Here is a 22,061-nt window from a genome sequence, read left to right as displayed (position 1 = left end):
GCGTAAACCGCCCCCCCACGTTGCGCAAGATGGGTATTCTTCCCTTAGCGGCGTCTGCGCGCTTTGCGTAGCGCCGCTGTCAAAGCGGAGCCATGTGCGCGGCGGACTCTGGGGGCCGGCCGCGCTCCGGCGCCTTTTGCGTAACTGCCAGGGCGCCCAGCACGCAGCCGCCCGCCGGCTTACGAGCAGCCGTCTTATTCTCGAAGGCGGCCTGCGCCCCTGGCGCAGAGGGCTCGCGTCGAGGTGGAGGCGTGGTGGCGCCGTCTGCGCGGGGGGGAGCGATTCTGGAAGCCGGGCTGCGCCGTGTGCGTGGCGGGCTCACCGTGAAGCAGCAGGGGCTAACCGCCACCTCCCCCGCCCGGCGCCTTTACGCCGTTTGCGTAGCGTGCCCCAAGATGGCGTCGCGGTCGTCGTCGGCGGTGGCCGGAGCGCTGGCAGCGGCGGCGGAGCGGCTGGAAGTGAAGGGAGGGATGAGGCGGGCGAAGGGCGGCAGCGCGTAGCGGGCGGCTCCCGGCTGCGGGAGACAGAGCGAGACCCACACAGAGACTGCCGCGGGGAGGCGGCCCCCCCTTCGTGCCCCCCCTCCTCTCCCCGTCCTTCCCCGCCCGCCCCTCACGGCAGCCCCGGCGGGTCCTGCCCGCCCTCGCCCTCTAGGCCGCGGGCCTCGCCGCGCTCCGGCCCGACCCCGCCGCCCCTCGGAGCGGAGGATGATGAAGCTCAAGTCCAACCAGACGCGCACCTACGACGGGGACGGCTACAAGAAGCGGGCGGCCTGCCTGTGCTTCCGCAGCGAGAGCGAGGAGGAGGTGAGGGCCGGGGGCCGGGCAGGGATGGGGGTGAAGCCGCTGAGGGGCTTTGCCCTTTTAGGCTGACGTGAGGCGGCGCTGTAAAAGTTGGTGTTGCCTTTTCTGCTTCATTTCTCTCCCCTAACCGTGAGGGGAACGCTCGGTGAAAGGCACCGTGCGGTGGGGTGGTGGAACAGTCTGGTAAGGAGCGCTGTGGCACGGGATGGGGTTTGGCAGCGGAGTGCACCGACCACGCTGGCAGCGCTTCAGTCCAGCACATCACATGAGATGGGAGAGGAAACCTGACCTTGGATTTATAAAAAGAAACTGGGATAAAAGGGGACTGATGGAGTGCCAGAAGTTGCTGTCCAGAGAGGCCTGGGAGGAAGTGGGAATTAAAGGTGGATTGGTTCGTTTGAGAGCAGCTGTGTTGCTAAGATGTTGTGTTGCCCGTGGAGTTAAAAAGAGAAACTTTGCTTGGATGTGCGGTGTTTCACTCTCCTTGGTTTGATAGGCTCTTAATGTGGGCTTGGAGGGCTCAGGGCCATGCTTCTTCTGGAGTCAGGTGTGCTTCGTTTCACTGAGTGGCTGTGCTAAAGCCTTTGTTCTCCTGATTATCGTATTTGTAGCTACAGGAAATCAGAAGGGAATGCACACACTTCACTGGAGGAAAGTAATCACCATACTGGCCGGTTACTATTTAACGTGAGGAAGGAGGCTTGACAAACCCTTTGGAGCTGTGCTGTCATGGTGAAGTGTGTTAACATTACAAGTATCAATGGTCTGAAGTGAAAACACTGTTTGGGTGTAGTGTTCCTTATGGCTGATCCCTTCCCACTGACTTTCAGGACATTTATGGCTCTTTGAACAAACTATGAAGAAGAGCATAATCATATTGTAAGGATACTGGGCTTAACCAGCATGGGTGTTTGGAGGCATCTGAGTTTTCTGATGGGGTTTTACACACTTTGTAAGGCCAATGTGGCAGTTCTTCTCAAGAGTTAGGTGCTTGACCATTGCAGTATGGGTAAAGATAGGAATGTACTTTTAATGGCCACTCGATGCAGTCAGCCTTTGACTGGTGGTTATTCTTTATTTTACAACATCACACGGGCTCTAACTTACCCCATGGTCTCTTGCATCTCCTGGACAATGGAACTGGTGTCCCTTCTGGTGCTGGTGATGCAAAGCTTTGTTAACATGGTGGTTTCACAGTACTGAGCCAAGATGGTTGAGGAAGGGAAAGTAAACTCATTCCAAAGAGCCATGGAGGCTCTTGAGCATCATTTTCTCCCTTGAGCTTTGCTCAGTGTTAATGTTTGGCCTTGTCTCTGATCCCCCCAGATCATCAGGTGGTGTAGTGAGCTGTCCTGTGATGCAGGAAGGAGCACTAACTGCTTTGGAAGTGGTGCAGTATGGAATGTAGATTGATGTCCTGCATACATGATGTGCTCCTTTGTGAGCGACCCACAGAAATGGTGAAGCAATGAATGACAGTTTTGTTTGAGTTTGAAGTGGCCTCCTGAAGACATCTCACAGCCTTCCAAACACCATATTTCTGTAGGGTCTGTGTGTTTAATGCAGAGCTGGAACTACATCCTGTGTTCTCATATCACAGAGTGGACTTTTACAGCAGATGCATTTTGGAACGTGATGATGGAGCCACACTGAATGGGCTCCATTCGCAGATACTGCTCTTGATTTTGGTCAGAAGGTTGAGAAGCCATTTAAGTTACGCTTGTATTGACATAAGCAAGCAGGAAACCTTGATTTTTATCCATTTATTGTTATTTCTTAGCTTTCTTCTCATTTGTTGGCACTTAAACTTTCAGTTGAGAGAAGTCTGCTTGTTTGATCTTACTGCTACTTGCTCTTATTCAGTGACAAGAAAGGTGTTACCTGTACACATTTAATGATACACTTCAGCATGCCTGGAAAGATGTCTTGGTTGGTTGAGGTTTTTATTTTCCTCTTGGAGAATAATAACTTTTCTTGGTGCCACTGACATGTTATTATTGATTACTTCTGTTTAAATAGAAATTGACATCTATTTGAAGGGGGGAGGACCGGGACCAAACCCAAAGTATGTTAGTTACAGATCTAGTAAAAGCTTTCTGTTAAAAAATAAATAGAAAAGGCGTGCTTTGATAAATAATTTAAACTTGCTGTATTTCCTAGGACTGGCTGTTTCTGGTTACTTTGAAGCACTCAAGGAATAGTAGAGCTTAACTCTTGAGTTTCTTCTTCATTTCCTGCTATGAAACCACACAAGTCTTCTCCCTTTTTGAACCCTGAATTAGCTCCTTAATGAGATAATTTCAAAAGAACAAGAAGAAATAAGAAGAATCCCGTTCCCATTTCCAGAGCAGGCTTTTCCTTTCTTTTTAGGTGCTTACCCCCTAATTTTCAGTTCATAGATTTAATTTCCTTTACAATCTCAGCAATCAGTGGAGATTGCTAAACGAGCACTTTGGTTAGGCATTACATTTGCAAATAAAGGCTCTTAACATAATAGTGCTTACTTTGATTCTTTTTTAGTTTTGAAGTGCTTTAGTTTTTCCTTATGCTGCTGGAGGTTGCACATTTTCCCTGTATTGAGTTTGGAAGCTACTACTTTTGGACATGAAAGAAGCTCTGGAACGTTTCTAGAAGACCAAGCATTGGCTGAAAAGGTGTCTTTGTGACGGTATTCCTTTAAAAAGCAGTGCAGGGAGAGTTCATTTAAAAGTGGATCTCAAATAGACCAAGAAAGTATGTCTCTTAATTGGCCTGTGTGGAAAAAATCTGCATCTGTGTTTCCTAAACAGCAAAGGAGCTGCAGTGTGGTTGGTGCCTCTTTGGGCAGGAGGGAGAACAGGGGAAGCAGCAGGATTCATTCAGAGTGTGAACAGACTTCAAAGGACCTTTTGGCAACTGAATGCCAGGATCCTGCTATTTTCATCTTTTAGGATAAACTCCCTTGATATTTGCTGCTTCTGCAGCAGTGGGGAAGGAGAATGTGCAGATCAAGAGATCCCAGGCTTGTGTTACCCCCGAAATCACTCCTCTTACTGCCTGTGATGTCAGTGCCTCTCAATATTGCTATTATGGTGTTATTTTTAAATAACACAACTATATTTTTTGTGTGTGGACCAGCTGTTTCCATGAGGAAATGTGCCAGAAAATTTCACTGATGCCTTACTATTAAGAAGCAGATGGAAGCCTGCTCAGTGGCAGCATCTCTGCTTTAGACTTCAAAATAAATCAAAAGGAACCGTTTGGCTTTTAAGTCCCGCGCTGGTCCAGCTACAGGTTTAAGCATGCCTGCATTGTATCTGGTGAAAGGCCAAGCTGCTCATTAACAACTGGTATTTTTAAAGACTTTTTGGAGGAAATGCCTTGGAAAGAATAGGATCCGGGGTTGGTCATCTTTTCTTCATTGTGAATGAAACCTAAATCGAGAGGAGAAAACAGAACTTTCACACAGGGTCTGCTGAGCGCCAGCATGCTCATCAAAGCTACAGTTATGTAGCCTCCGTTGGGGAAAGTAATTTGAATGCAAACGAACCCTTTTCTTCTTGCTTCTGCTGGGTGAGTTTTAAAGCAAGCTGGGATGTAATACAGCAGTTCTCAACTTTTGACTGTAGACACAGTGATGATCACACAGTGTGCCTGGGCCATCCGTTGTGCGTTTGCTCCAGTATAGAAATACCAATAGCTAAGCCCACTTGGAGTACTTCAGTGGTGGGATATAAGGGGAGCCCACATCGTGTGGTCATTGAACTTTCCATGGAATATAGCCTTAGAATCTACATTCTTATGGCTTGCCTTGACTCTATGCGTTCCCTTCAGCTGCATAAAAGGGTTGTGGTGGAAACCCAATTAAAGTTCTCCCTGTCTGTTGCTAACACATTACCACATCTCCAGTAGGATACAGGCCAGTAAATGTTTCTCTTGCTTGTGCTTCTCCAGTCCCTCTCAGCTGTGCCTATAGCAAGGTTTCTCCACCTGCAAGAGCATAAACCCCTGCAGGAGCTTTCATTTTAAAAAAGGTTTAGCTTTTCCATGAATAAACAGTTTTAGAAGCAATTTCACTGTCTCTTGTACATTCCCAAACTGGGAAAGGATGCACATTGTTAAACTTTCACTTAATTTTCTGGAAGCTCTCTAAGCTGTTGTGAAACTGAAGAACTGAGTCAGTTTTGTTCTGCCACAACTCAAGCAAGTGATGAATATGGAAGGAGAAGGGAGTGTGCTCCAGCTCTGCTTTGATGTGACAGACCCAGCAGCGATGGCTGCTGTCTCTTCTCTATAGAACGCATCTTTGACAGCTTCATCTCAGATCCATTTATTGCCTGACCAGAGGCTGGTTTTCCCCCCTTTCCTTCCTCACCTTTGTGTCCTGTCCCCCCTCTTTAGTGGGTGTGTGTTTTGGTTTGGTGTTCTGAATGTTATGCTTGGTTCCCTAACACGGTTCATCTCGGCACCGCTCGGATGCGCTGCTGGAGTGAGGAGGCAGGTACAAGCAGTTGGGGTGTACCAGCAGGGACTGCAGCCAGACAACCTGATTTACTCAGGGATGGGGTCTCAAGTTTGGAAGAAGCAACTCTTTCCCTTCTCAGTTGAAGGAGAATGATGATGTGGTTGGACTTTATCCTTATTTTTTTGAGATAAGGAAAGTCTCTCCTGGTTTGCGCATACCTCTGTGTGCTGTTGTGCCCTAAAACTGGACAGAACAAAACAAAGAAACTCTTAACTCCACATTATGAACTGTAGACCTCAGTGTTCAGGGGTTGTATGCACTACGCAGCAGTTGGGAAGCAGGTGCTCAGTTTCTTTAAGCAGTAGCTGTTTTCAGTCCACCCCAGACACTGACTGCACAGACCAGTCAGGACCTTCCACCTTTTGTGCACATTTATATAGCAATATGTGTCTCTGTGGCTTTGTTGTGCAGTGGTTAACACACACTAAGTCTATTCTCAGACATTTCACGTTAACATGTGAAGTTCAGAGGGAACAATTACCTACTGGGTAGATTTTTTTTCCCCTTAAGATGCTTCAGATGGTTTGAATGTTATTTTAATTCATATTGACTTGGGTGGTTACTTTTTCTTGTGTAAATAACATGTATTGATGTTACGCATAGAATTAACTACTTGCATCTGAAAAGCTTCTTGAGTTTGCATGGCTGTAGGGTTTCTGCATGGTTTATTTTATACCTAGGACTTGTTACTCATAGAGTCATAGAATGGTTTGGGTTGGAAAGGACCTTAAGATCATCCAGTTCCAACCTCCCTGCCATGGGCAGGGACATCAAACCAGTAAGTGTATACATGTGCAGCTGCAGACATCCAGAGTCATTTGGTCTGTGTAAAAGGCCTAAATACTAATTTTGTGATATCCCCCTTCTCATTTTAATAAGGAGGTAAGGCAGTTTAGAGGCAGGCATCCCTTCTGGAAGAAGCCTGCCTGGATGAGGTGTGTAAGTACCAAGCGGTCAACCAACTGACTCTGACAGGCAGAAACAGGCCTTCGGGGTTGGGGTCTTTCACTGGGAGTGCCTCCTTATCAGCCCTTTGCTTCTGAAACAAGTGGCTGCTGGTTCAAGCATTTCAGCTGTTTTCTCTGTCCCGGCCCTGCTGTGAAAGGCATGTTGCAGATAATGGTTGTGGTTATCTAAACCATAATTCTGATGGAGGGAGAGGAGTCCGGATTGTGTTCTTCGGTGAGGATAAGCAGTCACTCTTAAAGTCACAAGAAAACTGTAGTAGCAGCGATATGACTGTGGTATTTTGAAGCCAGTGCAGCACATGATGATTTATGATTTGTTATTCTAAGTAGCAGCCTAAATCTTATTTTTCCTCTATGGTTATAGTACTGTAGGTGCAATCAAAACACTTGAAGTGACTTGAACTTCTTCCAGTTCACCTCTTACTCCTGTTTCAAAGTTGTGCTTTACTTTGGGCAAGCTCTGTACCACAAATACTTTCCCCTTCAAGCTGTTGCCATTAATTCCCAGCCTCCAGTTTCTAGGTACCACGCTGCAAGTTAGATTGCATTGTGCCATGGAGCAAGGTGTGAGTGTGTGTGTGTGTGTAAGTAACACTTGTCTAAGGAAATATGTCCTATGAGGATGTGCTGTAATGGTCAGGAAGGGGTTTCTTTGTGGCCTGCTGTTGAGGTTGTGCATATTCTTGTCTTAGCTAAAGCTGTTGTCGTGTTGAAGGTTTGCTGACCACAGGCTGTACTTGTTACTACTAATGTGCTAACTCCATAACGTGCCCTGAATAGCAAGAGGGTGGGAGAAGCCCTCTTGTAAACCTTGGCCTATGTGTTTAGACCATCCTGCTTTAGCAGTTTGGCAAAGCCCCTGTTCTGTTGTAGTGTAATTGAGGCTGTTTCTGCAGTTAAATGAGATTAATTTTTGCCTGGCTTTGCTAACTGCTGTCTCTTTTCCCCTCCTGTTTCTGTTGAACTGATTTGTCAGCATATGCTCTTCTTAGTGTTAAAAAGTGGTTTGATGTGGTCAAATCGAGATCCCAGTTTTGTCAGCTATAACAGCATTAAGAACAGTAATGGTATATTGGGGTTGTGAGAACGTTTGTTAACTTTGCATAAAGCACGAAAGGTCTTTATTATGCTGGACACAGAGCTGCACTGGCTACAATATCCTGCCTGGTCATAGGATGAATTGCAGAGTCTCCAGCACTGCTCAACTCCAAACTCCTGCATACAGAGACTCTTATTAAATTGAAACTTTCAAACAAAGACAGATTGTACAGGCCAAAATCATTGAAGTCAGCCATCTTCTCCCCCAGTTTCACTACAGTGTGTGGTGAGACGTTATTTTCTTACAGTCCCTCTTCTGATAAATAATGCTGAAGTGTGAAACGAGTTTAAATGTGCTTTAGTCACTATGCAAAATACATTTTGTGGCTGAATATCGATGGAAAGCATAGAAGAAAGTGCAGAAGCTGTTTCAGTAGCCAGTAGCTATAGATCGGCTTCTGGCAGCAGGATGCTGGCTGGCCCAAACCCCATGCATTTAACATCTTGTCTTCTGTTTCTTACTGCCTCTGCCAGCTTGGTTGTCCTTAGGCTGGCGCGTGTGGGCAGGACTGGCTCTGCCTGGGAGTCTGGAAGATTCACAGCTCATTTACTAATAACGTTGTGGCCCATCTTCTAATAATGCTGTGGCCCTTTTGTCTTTGCTGTTCTGCTGCTGTGGAGCCTCTTTCTAGGAACCGTGTTCCTTACAGCGTAGCTCCTCCTGTTTTATTTATGGGGGGTGGTGGTTGTTTAAATCCACCATAGCATGAAAGAACCTGGGAATCCCTCAGTCCCTGTTCTGTTAGCTGGGAATGAATTCTCCGCCTCATTCTGGTTGCCTGGTTTCTGCTTTGCAGAGCACCATTATTTCTGGGTGAGGGAAAAACCCCAAACCAACTGATGTGCATACAAAGGTTTGTAAGGAATTAGGTCGCTCACAGCATTGTGTGCTGGGGACTCCCACATTTATCCAGTGGCTAACACTATTCCCTTTTCCCATGGAAAGCTGAGGTTTGTATGTGGCAGCCCAGGCAGCCTTAGGTCTCAGCGTGTTTCCTGTCTCCCCTAGGGAGAAGCTGGTGGGCAGCTCTGGAGCTGTTTGGAGTTGGGTGTGCACGCTGCTTTTGAAGGTTGCTTAGCATGAGGCCACGATCCAGCTCTGTTTAGGAGCCCCTGCTGCAGGCTTCAAACTCTGCTTGTTTTTCTTACCTTTCTCTTACTTGTTTGATCCTGTGTGAGAGCTGCTTCAGGGCTGCCTTGTGCATTGCCACGGAGGATGCTGTTGCTCATTTCCCTGCTTTGAAATGACATCATTGGCTTTCAAAGCCTGGAAAACAGAGCTTGGCTGTGTGACATGATACCTGCAAAGGCTTTTTCAAGAAGACTGCAAGACTTGGCTCCAAAATCTGCCCCTAAACCCCTCATAGGCCAAGAGAATAAAATGGGAAAGGAACCTTCCTGTGTGTTGTGGTCTGATACAAAATAAGTTGTGTCATTTTTGGTGTATTTTTTAGGACTGTTTTAATGAAAATCTCTTCTTTAGCCTATATCCAAATCAGGAATTTAATGTCATAAAGAAGTTAATGACTAAAAATGGAGAGATCAAAGACATACAAGGTGGTTGTTTAGAAAACAATGTACTCTTTATTTTGTTTGTGTGTATTGGAAATTTTCAGTCTAACTGAGCAATTGAATACATGGTTTTTTGTCATGTTAGGGTGTACAGTGAATGTAGACTTGCCCTTCTCTGCTTTGTCTTTTTGGTGTAAGTTACCCTGATGCTGTATCCTGTGTTCTGAACTTAGCAGGTAATTCTGGCTTGGCTATGGCAGCAACACAAGCTATTACATCTCTTCTGTACCTGCTTAGCTGGTATCTTTCCTTCCCCAGGTACTTTGTGGTTGCCCATTCAGCTATTGGGGGGAAGGTTTCTGCAGGGGAGTGCAGCTTTTCCCTTGGGGACAGCATTTGGGCTGTTCCCCAGATACTAATGGGCTTTGGAGAGAGGTTGTTTATCAGCACATCTCATTTTACTGCCTTGGGGGCAGTTTGTAAGGCATTTGAATGATGCTGCCTTGTGAGGGGGGCAGGTTTGTGACCACCTGAGGAACATGAACATAGGTGAGTCTGTGGGACCCAATGAGATGCATCCCAGAGTCCTGAGGGAATTGCCATCCACTCTCCATGATATTTGAAGTGATGGCAGTCAGGTGAAGTGCCAGTGACTGGAAAAAGGGGAACACTGTGCCCCCCTTTTTAAAGAGCACTGAAAGGAAGACCCTGGGAACTAGGCCCCTTTGTCTTGGGAGAGCTCATTGGTAGCAATATCCTGTTTAAAGTTGTTTTAAAAGAATGACCTCGTAGGGCATGTTTCCTGCTCTCCCTTGATGGGATTTCCTTTTTATTAAACAGGAAATAGTCTGATTACATAGAAGTGTGAGAATGACAGGTTTTTCCTTCCCACTGAGGGTTGTTCATGTTAATTCTATTCAGAAAATGCTCAACTGCCAGAGCAGCTGAAGTTAATTTACTTTGCCTAAAACTGTTGTTTACACCTAAAAGTTCCTACTGGTGTGTTGCTAAAGCATTGTCTGAGGCCGAGCAGTCCAACAGGCTTTCCTGTACAAGTCTTTGTGCAGGGATTTTCTTAGCAGATGCTTTTTCTCCCAAGTGAAAGGTGGCAGGAGTTCAATGGTGTGAAGTGTGCTGTGCTGGCTTTCAGAGCTCTCTTTCTGCAGCTTCTCCTCCTCTTTTCCTCTTGGTTCTTTGAATTCAAGCTGCAGCTCTGAATTGAAATCGGAAAGGACAAAGATGATGCTTCTTTATCCAACAGTAAAACATCTGAGATATGTCAGTTGCTATTCTTTTAACTTTGCCCTCAGAATCACCTGCTGAAGAGAGGAATCCCAGTGAAAGCCCTTCTGGTAATGGGTCAGGACAAAGGAAGTCCAGCTCGTGGCACCCGGCTGCTGGCTGAGCCATGAAGGCTTTGAGGATGCATAGTTTCCATTCCCTCTTCAGGCATGGCTATTGATCATGTTTCATGTGGATTGGATGGTTGGGGGGAAAAGGATTCTGTCTTTGGAAGGCCAAATACTATGGGATGTTACTGTTAACGTAAATGCTGCTCTATTGCAACCTAAGCCAGAAGATACATCAGTTAGTGAGCAGCTCCATTAGGAAACTACAGAATTAAGGTGCCTCATTCAGCTTAACTCATTTCTAGTGTGCATTTGCCTTGGTTCAGTAGGTTGGGGAGCGCTCAGGGATTGAAATGGTGCTGTTTGGTAAATGATGCTTCCTTATGCCTTGCAGGCTTCAGGTGTAGGATCTGACTGAAGCAGCAAGAGGAGGCTTTGAGACATTATTGTTGATGAGATTCATTGCTGATGAGAGGAGTGCTGACACTCGAGAACTGCAAGTTCAGTTCCAGGCTTAGGAAAGGTTAGACCAGCAGTTGCCAAAATGTTTGTGGTGAACCCTCTTCAGTTTCTGCCTTCAGCTTTGCTAGTCCTGGTTTGTGAGCCATTGGTCAGTGCCCCTTGTTTCCTCACCCTTGGGTGTTATACCCTATGGTCCTCTTTCCCCTGCGCTGAGCCTGGTCTGGATGGCCTGGAGAAGGAAAATCACATTGGTGGTGGTCAGTTGGCAGATGAGACTTTGAAAGATAAAAGAACCAGGAAACCCTGGAAAACCTGGGCTTGGTTTCGTGTGACAAGTTTGATTTTGAGCTCTGTAGGTAGGTTTCCTCGTGGTAATCAGTGCAAATCTGTTCCTAGCCCACTGATAGAGCAACATAGACACAGCAAAGCCTGGGATTTGAGTGTCTCGCACAGTCTAACTTGGAAATGTCTGAAGCTGTTACAGCTGGCCTGTAACCTAATTGGACTGGTATGTTGGAAAGTTTCTGGAGCAAGTCGCTTTGCCTCTAAGCTTTGTGCCAGTGAAATGATGAAGTATAGCATGATGACTCTAATGAACCAGCTTTGTTCAGAGAGCTGAACACCAGTGTTTGTTTTTAGTTTCCATCTCTCCTCGTGGATGTGTTTCAAGTACATTGAATAAGCACAGCGCCTTGATGTTCTTTGGGCGAAACTGGTAGCTGGTTGAGATTGTTGGGGAGTTTGTTCCTGGAAGATGACAAAACAAAAAGTGAGCTTGTACAGAGCAGAATTGCACTGGAATGAAAGGTGTTTCAAGGAGAACTGCCACAAAGCAGGCTTATGAAGAGTGGTTGAAGCTGATGCAAAGAAGTCCTTCGTCCTATGCAGTGATTTAATGCAGGGCTCTATTTTGTTTATATCTCACTGAACAGCCCCATCTAAAACAAAACTACAAAACTGGACCCTGGTCCCTGCTGCAGAAGAAGAGGCAAACAGGGAAGTTGTAGATCTCTGTTAAAACAAGTGCACATAAATGTTTCGATGGGCAGTTACGTGACTTGTGTGTGTCACCAGTGTAACTGCAGAGGCAGACGAGGCCAAAGGTACCAATGAAATCAAATGAAGGTACCTTTGCGAAGGGAGAAGGTGCTGAGCAGTCTCTGTGCCATCTTGTGCTGTTGCATGATGTGTATCCCGGGTTGTCAAGACTAAGTAGTGACTTTGAGTAGTGAACTCTTCCACTGTAAGTGCTGTGATGCTGAGGTGTCACGGCTTGCTCAGCTGCCTGAGAGGGGCTCAGGAGGTTGGCTTGGGAAGACTTGGTGCTGTTTGGAGACGTGAGGGAAGCAAAACCAACTCCTCCTCCTCAGCCGGTGCTGGAGCTCACACGTTGCTGTGCTCTGCTCCCGCAGGTGCTGCTGGTGAGCAGTAGTCGTCATCCTGACCGATGGATCGTCCCTGGGGGTGGCATGGAGCCCGAGGAGGAGCCCAACGTGGCTGCGGTGCGGGAGGTCTGTGAAGAGGTGAGTGTGTGGATGGGAGGTTCTCGGTTATGTTTTCTCTGTGTGAAGAACGATTTCTGAAGAGGGCTTCAAAACACAGCTGTGCTTTTGTGGAGCTCTGTAATACTTCAGTAGAAGGGAGCCAAAATTCCTAATACCTTCATGGGTTTGGGTATTGTTTCTTTACCTGAAGCCATTTCAGAAAGGAGATAAACACAGATCAGTTGTCTCTATGGGGAAGGGATGTTTTTCTCTCAAAGCTGGAAGAGCAATCTTATTCTTCATAGGGAATTTGAAGGCAGCTGAGTGCCTTGTGTGTAAAACGTGTCTTTAGATGTCTCTTGTGAATATTAGCAAATTGGAGACATGCTTGAATTCAGAAACTATGAAAAGATTATATGGGGATGACCAAGTAGGTTCACAATTATATAAGGCAGGATTAAAAATGCTTTCAAGAGGGTTATAAATCTTTGTGCTGAAGAACAGAAGTCAAGAGCTAATTGATGGGAGGAAGCTTCTGCAATGGGGGCTTTATTCAATTGCTTGGTATATGGAGGGTTTTCTCTGAAGTATTTGGAAGTACCTTCTGCTGCTTAACAAAATGCTGACTGTTTGGGCCTTTGGACTAATCTAATGTGGCAGTTCCTGAGTTGTGTGTTTCTCTTTGGATGTTTTTATAATGCAACACTTTCTCAGAAAGATATGAAAGATTACAGAGTCCCAAGTTGCTTTGGGGTTTTATTTTAAGTGCCTTTAGGTCCCTCTTAGTATTGGGGATTGCTGCTTGCAAATTCTGTTTCCAGCCTGTAACACAGCTCCTGCTTTTTTCAGTAGCTCGGCAATCTTACAAACACATTACAAGCCAAAGTGAGTTGAACCAGAACAGTAGGAACATTTTTAGCTTCAGACTCCTGCTTTACCACCCAATCATTACTAATAATAAACTTATTTGGTACAGAAGTCAAGGGTTCATTGAGGATATGCATGGCTTTGCCTTTCAGATCCTCCAAAGAAATGTGTATCAACCCTCCCCTCCCCTTGGAAGCATCGCTCTCTTTCCATGACAGCGGTAGCTGAAAGGAGGCCTTGGCATGGGCTCAGTCTGCAGTGGAGAAACTGGTTTGGGCTGGCTGAGATAATCCCCTCTCTCTCAGCTGGTGTTCCCTGGCTCACGTGGACCGGTGCCGAATGAGAGTGTAATTCAAACTGTGGCAGCCTAGCAGGCTTGAGTCATTCCCAGCGAAGCACCTATCTGCTGACTGCCGCTCGCACACAGTAAACATGGAAAGCTCCAAAAGCACAGGATGGCCCCAGCTGCTAACCTCAGTGGCACCTAGTCAGGTGGGAATGTGAAATGGAGCCCTCGGATGCTGTTACAGGAAAGGCTTTCCTGAAAGTGGGCTGCAGAATGGCAGCCTGTCACGTGTGTGACATTACTTGAGCACTTGTACAGCTTAATGGGGAGGCTGCTGGCAGAGGTAGGGAGCACGGGTTGGCTCGGAGGGGTGCAGGGCCTTCCCCAGATAGGTTTGTGTTCCAGGACACTGCTTACAATCTACACACAGAATTATAGTGTATACAACGGCCTTAAGCTCGGGGATGTGCATGTGGAGGGGAGTGTTTTGTTATATTGCAGCTGTAATGCTGTAAGGGACTTGTGCAGCCAGTTCCCCAGCTTGTGCTGTTGATTTGGCCAAGGAGGTGTTTTAGGAGACTGCTGGGTAACTGGTGTGCATGCTAGCTGGGAAACCTTGCTTATCCTTTCATGGGAATTTGGCTTTTCGGGTATTTGTAGCTGAGGCTGATCCCCAGTAGGTTTGATGTCTTTGCTTCTCTCCTGGGACAGGCGTATCTGTCACTTGCAAAGGAACAAGAGGTTAGCTGAGCAGGAGGAGACTGCTGCTTGTGTTGGCAGAGGGAGAATCCAGTTTCCTATGTGTCAATGAAAACAAAGGCATTTTTATCCTAAAAGAAGGTGTTTTGCATGCTGGTCCAAAGCTGTGGAAGGAATCTGTGGGCTTTCTTTCACTGACTTGGGTATGCCTTTTCCAGTTTTTAATAAGAGACAGTTGGAAGAGCTGTATAGACTCATTACCCTTTCAGTTGCTTGTGGTCTTTGACGATGACAATAGGCTGGGTTTTCTCAATTCATTCTTTTTTGCGTGGTATGCATCTTCTTTTTAAAATGTGCTTCCCCAAACTAAGGTTTTTAACTTGTGCATTCACTGTTCTCCTGTTACCGTGTGCATATTTGAGTGTATCCATGTTATTGCTGGAATCATTGTCATGTAAAGAAAGCTGACTTTTCCCTCTTTCTGATAGTCCAAGTTTTAGAAGATGAAAATGAAATACTGGTGCTGAGTGGAACCTGTGTTCCCACTGTCCCAGTTTGAGTCAGAAGTCCTTGTCCTAGTTTGATGTAGTCCTTATCTATATTAATCTCTACCAGCAGAAGTATTAAAGTAGACAGGTACCGACACTTGTCTTGCCTGCTGTTGTTGGCATAAAATCTGAAGTGACTTGGGTTCTTGGGCATTGTTTCTAAGCAAAATGGCAGTAGACAAGCACACTGGCTCTGAGTGAGAGCAGAATAAACCCAGGTTTGTTTCTGACAGGCTGTTGAAAGTGATGTGGTCAGTCTTGCTCAGCTGGAGACTCCATGTATATTCTAAGGTTACCTTCTAGAACCATGGGCCCTTCTAAACCAGGCATTACTGCCAATGTAGCACATGTTTTGCTTTTTGATTCTTGGATTTTTTAATGCTGTTGCATTCTCTCCCCCAGAATTAGTTTCATGTTAGGAATAAGGGTTTTTTATGGGTGTGAGCCACTGGTGAAGAACATGTTTTAGAAATAGATGCCTTAAATTGCACTTATTATAGAGTGACTTTGAAAAAAGCCTCCACACTCATCTGTTAAACCCAAAGACGTTTCATTTTGCACTTACAGCATCTTTCACATCCTGACCTTTAAGTACTTAGTAAATGTCAAGTTCTATAAAATTACAGGAGTGTTAGTCATGCTTTCTTCATGGGAATCAAAAGCCAGATAAGTTCTGTGATCAAACAGGCAATTGATGCCAACATGAAGAATAGTCCATCATGATAGTACTTTGATCTGGTTGTGAGATCTCTTCTTTTCCCCTCCTAAACATGCTTTATAAATACTCTTTTCCATTTTACATATTTTGTTAGTGATTTAGAATATGAATATTGATGGCTTTCAGTGCTAAAATAGGAAGATATTTCCTGTTAATATTGCAAAGACTATGGATAAATGACTGAGATGATGTTGTGCTCTTCCTAGATTTAGTAATACAGTGCAAATAGTGGTTTGAATTCACTACTGGCTGTTACCCTGTACTTGAACTTCATAAAAATGAATGCAACATCTTAAAGTTCTTTGCTCTGTCATGGTAATTCGTTTCTGTTTCCCAAATATAAAAGCATATATTGGTTGTAATGCACTAAAGAATTGGATTAATAATAATAATAAGTAGAGACAGCAAGAAAATTTGCCTGGCAGGTCTGTAATTGGTGGCTTTAGGACTTGTCTGAGCTAGCAGGCTGCATGGGTGTGATTTACTGCCTTCAGTACTGCAGGTATTAGAGCAAAGATCTGGGTGTTTTACCACCGTCCTCTGGCCCAGCAGTAATCTGTTGTAGATGCAGGCTTTGAGCCGAATAGAGCAAAGTAAAATAGCTGAAATTCCAACCCACATTTTCCTTAGCTCAGATGGAAGGAAATAAAAGCTGTCCCCAGGAACAGATGGTGTTGCTGCAGGCTGCTTTTTGCATCTGACCCAAACTTATTTTCAGCTTTGAAACCTGAACCTGCTGTTCTTGGATGTCTTCAGTCATTTTTCTTTATTAAAACAAGTTGTTCCATGAGCAGCAGAACTAGTAAAGCTTCATTTCCTCCAGATTCTTGCTGCTTGTCCTGAACACCCATCCCACCCCTCTGGGCGTGCGGCAGCGGTTTGAAGCCATGTGCTGGCTGTTACTGTGCAGTTGGTGCCAGATCTGTCTTTTCCTCCAGTGAGGTCTGTCTTGGATGTTGGAAACTGGTTTGGATCTGTGGAAAAGGAACTCATTTTGCAAGCTCTGTCTGTCCTCTTCTTATACCTGAATGTGCCTCTTCCTGGGGGATGCTGTGGATGGACTGGTTTGCTTTACTCTCACACCTGCAGATAGAACAGTTGGTGCTGATTGATAAGTTTAATAGCATCCTCCTAGGACATGTGTGTATTCTGAGCATTGCAGCATGGCCTCTGTGCTTGGTGGGGGAACATGTGCCCAAATAAATTGTGCTGTCTCTGCCAGACGCTGTTGTATCCCATGAGGGCAGAGGATTCTCAATCCATTTACTAATGAGGAGAAAATTCCTGAGTCATCTGGTGCAAATTAGGCTTTAGGTCCAGCTTTAATCCTGGGTGAGCCTGTGACTGTGCTTTGAACTTGTCAAGAAACCACTCATTCTCCTGCAGTGAAGTCAGGAGGATGCTAAGGAGCTGGCCCATAGCAAAGCAAGAGGTATGGAGCTGGCCCAAAGAGAAGCCTGGCAGCTATAGACCATTTCCTTGGATGTCTTGAGTAACTTTAGTGGTAATAGCTTGTGTGAGAAGGTCAATGGCACTTCCATTTTTGTTTGTTCCATTCAACAGCGTGTGTGGTTGTCCAGGGACTGTGACTTTCCTGTTTGTGTGTGAACAAAGGGCTTTATCAAAAGTAGGTGTATAACAGTCCAGTTGGTCTGTGCTGGATATACTGTGTGTTGTCTTTAAAACCCACTATGCCAGGAAAATAGGATGAGAGCCATTGGACCCCAGGTGTAAGAGTTGATGTGCTTTGCAGGCTTTGATAAGGTCTCTCTTTATAAATTCAGCCCAATATTTCTTTGAATCAAACCATTAAATTATGTTGTTGTTTACTACTGCATGTGATAAATTCATATGTGAAGAAAACCTCAGCACTTGTTTGAGTTGTTCAAGTGATAATTCAATGTAATGTGGTTTTCCTGCTGTGTTTGTCTTGGCATTGCATTTTGTGCCTTTATGGATAAATAACGACCTGGCAGAACAGAGAGGGATCCTAGTTTGTAGAGAGAGTGTTGTTTCCATCACCTTTCTGTTTAACCAGAACAAAAGCAAGGGCCCCTCACCTGCCTGTATTACTTCAAGCACAGTTTTAGAGCTGGGAATAAACTGCTTGGGAGGTTGGTTTTGCAGTATCCATGCTCAGTTTCAAGGCTGGCTAGTTGCCTGGAGATAAATTTGTTTCTAGTCAGGCTTGAGAATTCACTAAACCATTACCACAACATCTCTGCCTTTTGATTCAGTGCCTTTACGGGTAAGTAAGGAGAGCAGGAATTCAATAGCCTTCCCCAGGAATAAGTGAAGAGGGTTGGCTTAAGACAATTACTAACCTGTAGCATTTCATTACATTTCACCTTTTAGTATATATGTGTTTGTGGAGGTGGAGCCCTGTGTTCCTCTGGTGCATTGAGAGGCTGCTTGCAAACATCAAGAACAAAAACCCCCACTGTCTGAGGAGTCCTTTGAATGGAATTCATTTGAAGCATTTGCCTTCCAGCTCACTGCTGAGAGAGATCAGTCCAGGTTAGCAGCAGCAGCAGCCGTGCAGATGAGATGGAGCTGCTCACCCACAAAGGTCAGAGCCAGCTCTGTCCCAGGCGCTCTGGGGCGCGCATACGTGCGAACGCTGACCTTCATGGAATTGCTGTTTGACTCCAGAAATAGCCTCGTGGTTCACAGGCAGTGCTGCACCTATGGGCTGAGCAGGATGTCACAAATACTGATGAGACAATAAATTTTGTGTCCAAAACCAACATAATGATTCAGTTGAAAAGCTCTTTCCTAGAAGCAGGGATCAAGGAGCATGTTACAAAAGGGATCCTAGATTTCTAGGAATGCTTGTAGAAGGGGAAGCCACAAGTCCTTTTCTCTTAGGGCAGTTCTGCCATCAACTGTGGCAGATGAATGTACCTTCCAGACACAGCTGGATTGTATGACAGACTGTGTGTGTTAATCTAGACCGGTTAGGTGTTGGAGCAAAAGCTCACCTCGTCTGTAGCGTTGAGTTCCAACCATTTACAGTTGGAAAAAGAAGGGAATGTAAATGACTGGGGGGGAGGAAAGGAGGAGTCTGGAGGCAAAGAGTGGGGAGAGCATTTTGCACACATGCGTGGTGCAGCATCAGGGAGCAGAGATGAGAAACAGCACTTTGAGAAGGCGACTGAGCCACAGTGGTGAGTGGATGTCTAACAAGTGACAGAAAACGAGCTTAAGTGGGTAGATCTTTGGTCGTATGCAAACAGAAGACAAAACTGTTGCTTAGATCTTCTCTTGATTTGTGTCTGTGCTCAGAATTCTTCTTTCAGTGTGCGTCTGTGTTTTATGTTGCATCAGAAATAGTCTTGCTCCTGTTGTGGAGGCCACATTCCAGCATTGAAAGTATTTTGTGTTTATATTGGCTAGCTTCAGCTGCATGCAGGGCACCCCTGAAATACCTTATAGCTGTTGGGTGGCTTTGATGGTGTAAATGGATGACTTACACGTGCCTCAAAGGTATTTTCATTTTAAAGGGGTAGATCTGCTGAACCCCAAAGCAAATTGTATCCGTGTTTAGGCTATAATAAACTTCAGAGCTGATTCTGGTCATTCAGAGTGTATTGGTATGCAGTTAGTAGCTAATCATAGAACTTTCTTTTCCTCCACATTGAATTAAAAATAGCTTGAATATAGAAAAAGAAGAAAAAAATCCTGGGAATTCTTGCATGGTTGGAGTTGGCTCTGCACTTCTGTCCTTTTTCTTGGGATCTTGTTGTTTTAGGATTAACAGAAATTTACTGCATTTGCTTTCTGCCCTGAAGGAACTGCTCCTGCACAACAAATAAGGAAATGTGTACTGACATCCGTATCTGTATCTGTGTGTTGTTAAAGCATGTTTCTTTCTCTTTGAACTTTTCATAGGCTGGAGTGAAAGGGACGTTAGGAAGATTAGTGGGAATTTTTGAGGTAAGTTTCAGACCACTGAGGCTGTGAAATGTTGATGTAAAAAACAATAGTCTTGGAGTAAAACTCACTTCCTTGCATGCTGTGAAGCAAGCTGGATAACCGAAATTCCCCATTACATAGAAATGGATGCTGATCCCATCATCTGCAATTTCCACTTCAGTTGCAGTCACTGGTGATAAGCCAGTGAAACAGGGGATGTTTCAGTGCCATGGAGCAGCCAGGAGCAGTGTCCTCCCACTGTCACCCATTGCCAAACCTGTTGCAGATAGATACCTGCAGCGTGGTATCCGTCCTCCTTATACTGCCTTACACATTAGGAACTAGACTTTTTGGCAGCAATCCCTATTAATTACTTTCAGAACCTCATTTAAACACAGCAATTTTGAATGGCAAAGAACGAGCTGCAGTGTGAGCAGCTGCAGTAAGGTACCACAGCATCATCCCAAGGCAGCTCACACCTTGTAATCACCACGTGCCCACCTGCCTTTTTCCCTAGGTAGCTTTGTCCTTTCTCCCTTTTGCCTTCTAGAATCGGGACAGGAAACACAGGACATATGTTTACGTACTTATCGTCACAGAAGTGTTGGAAGACTGGGAGGACTCTGTCAATATTGGTAAGCTCTTTGTGCTTGCTAGCATTAACTGGTTTGATGCAGACAAAATCCTTGTGAGAACAGTCAAGAAAAGTTATAGTGGTGTATCCTTTGGTTGCTTGGGGGGAAAAAACCTGTGGTCACATTAATGCTGTTGTAACCCCTGTGACCCAGGAGAAGTCAATTCAGCTGTACAGCTGCCTCTACAGCAGTTATGTGTCTAACTGTTGCACTTCAAGATACTAAGCAAAGAGCATGAAAAGCTGTCCTTTCTAAGGCTAGAAGAAAATACATGTGGGCAGTGTGGATTAATCATTCCCTGTTATCTTTTTGAACTCTTTTCCCCTAAATCAGATTCCCAAATGCAAGGGATGCTGTTCCACATGGGGTGTGTGGGTAGCACTGTAGTGTCTGTACCCTCACTTTTATCATGCATGTGTATGGAAGAGTTTTTACAGAATCATAGAACAGTTAGGGTTGGAAAGGACCTTAAGATCATCCAGTTCCAAACCCCTGCCATGGGCAGGGACACCTCACACTAAACCAGGTCACCCAGGGCTTTGTCCAACCTGGCCTTCAACACCACGAGGGATGGAGCATTCACAACCTCCCTGGGCAACTCATTCCAGTGCCTCAGCAGCCTCACAGTAAAGAACTTCCTCCTTAGATCCAATCTAAACTTCCCCTGTTTAAGTTTTAACCCGTTACCCCTTGTCCTATCACTACAGTCCCTAATAAAGACCCTCTTCAGATACTGGAAGTGTAAGAGTTGAGAGATGTCCACCAAAAACTGAGGTTCGCTTGCGGATGGATAGGAATTGAATGGTGGTTGGTGTGTGTTGTTGTGAATTGTCTTAAAATGAGTATCTGACTTGAATAGAAATTAGGGAACTAGGAAAATAAATGCAGGGGTTTTAAATTAGGAAACACAAGGCCAGTTTGTTTGGATGGTGGATGTACTGCCCTAAAGGAATACCTGGCATGGGGACAGAGGAGCCATCAGTGTAGTGTTGGGAGGAGGTGGCCAGGGTAGTCTGGAAAAATCTGGGGAAAAAAGCTGGAAAAATGAGGAAAAAATTCCCAGTATCTTTTGAACTGACACTTTGCTACACAGTGAGATGATTCTTGCCTTATTGGTGCACGTGATACTGATTGAAAGCTATTCAATGGTAACGTTTAAACATAGAAAGTGTAACTTTGTTTGACTGCATCTCCTGATTTTTCTTTTCCCAACAGGAAGGAAAAGGGAATGGTTTAAGATTGAAGATGCCATAAAAGTTCTGCAGTATCATAAACCAGTGCAAGCCTCGTATTTCGAAACCTTGAGGCAAGGCTGCTTGGCAAACAACGGCACTCCTGTCATGACCACGACATACTCTGAGAGCTCTGTGCCTGACATCAGATGACTGAAGAGGTCCCTGGGAGAGAGATTCTGAGAAACAGACTGAAACATGGATTTCCCTTCCCCGTCCCCTTTTTCACATGCCTCCTCTCTCAAGCCAGGCCTGGGCAGCAGCAGCCTGTGGCACAGCAAGTGGTGAGAGTGCTGCAATTTAGTGCAAGGTGGGATTTATTAATTTTTTTTCCTTTTTGTTGGCTTTTTTTTGTTGTTTTTTGGCTTTTTTTGGATCTGTATTTTGTAAAATACATTTTGTGCATGAAGTGCCCCTTTCTTTCCCGTCACACTGCTTCCATGGCCTGGCGAGCGAGGCTGCCAGTCTGGCCTCTGCCTTGTGTTCTCAAGTGTCCCGTTTGTGTCAGCCCAGCCATAGCCACTTCTTTTTTTGGGGTTGTTTTGGGTTTTTTTGTTGTTTTTTCTTTTTTTTTAATTAAAAGACTTCAAATGTGAGATCAACTCTTTTTAAGTCTTAGTCTGTACTGTCAGGTGCTGTTCAGACCTGTGGGGGGGTCACTTGCAGAGCAGATGTATAAACTCTGGGTTTTTTTTTTTAGATGGAGAATCTAACGTTTTAATTTTCCAGGAATTTGGTTTAATCCTGGGCTGCTCCTGCAGGAAAGGTTCTGAATGAATCTGTTTGCCTTTTTTGTTCTTGTTTCTTAAAAACTCCACGTTCTGTGACAGTGCTGGTGGCTGGGCCAGTTTACTCCCCGTTCGGTATCTCCCCATTCAGTGCAGTGACACTTGAAGTTGAGGGCAGAGTTTTCATCACCTGCAGACATCCCTGCTGCTCCGTTGCTTCTCCTCCAGCTTCTGCCAATGTCTCTGCATTTGC

General features: G+C 45.2%; 1 protein-coding gene across 1 annotated transcript; it reads left to right on the top strand.

The window, feature by feature from the left end:
- Window positions 1-290: 290 nt before the first annotated feature.
- NUDT3 (nudix hydrolase 3) lies at window positions 291-21,682 on the top strand. Its single transcript, XM_005142828.3, has 5 exons — window positions 291-806; window positions 12,109-12,219; window positions 19,190-19,234; window positions 19,764-19,848; window positions 21,064-21,682. The coding sequence occupies exons 1-5, from the start codon at window positions 708-710 to the stop codon at window positions 21,231-21,233; spliced, it is 510 nt and encodes a 169-aa protein (XP_005142885.1). The 5' UTR covers window positions 291-707; the 3' UTR covers window positions 21,234-21,682.
- The last annotated feature ends 379 nt before the right edge of the window (window positions 21,683-22,061 follow it).

Source organism: Melopsittacus undulatus, chromosome 16 (assembly GCF_012275295.1).
Source record: "Melopsittacus undulatus isolate bMelUnd1 chromosome 16, bMelUnd1.mat.Z, whole genome shotgun sequence".
NCBI lineage: Eukaryota > Metazoa > Chordata > Aves > Psittaciformes > Psittaculidae > Melopsittacus > Melopsittacus undulatus.
This window is presented reverse-complemented; position numbering and strand designations above follow the sequence as displayed.

Bases quoted from the DNA above. Each gene is read 5' to 3' on its own strand.
- NUDT3 (XM_005142828.3), top strand. From the start codon at position 708: ATGATGAAGCTCAAGTCCAACCAGACGCGCACCTACGACGGGGACGGC. The intron at 19,235-19,763 runs GTAAGTTTCAGA...TTTGCCTTCTAG, and splicing joins GATTAGTGGGAATTTTTGAG to AATCGGGACAGGAAACACAG. The intron at 19,849-21,063 runs GTAAGCTCTTTG...TTTTCCCAACAG, and splicing joins GGAGGACTCTGTCAATATTG to GAAGGAAAAGGGAATGGTTT.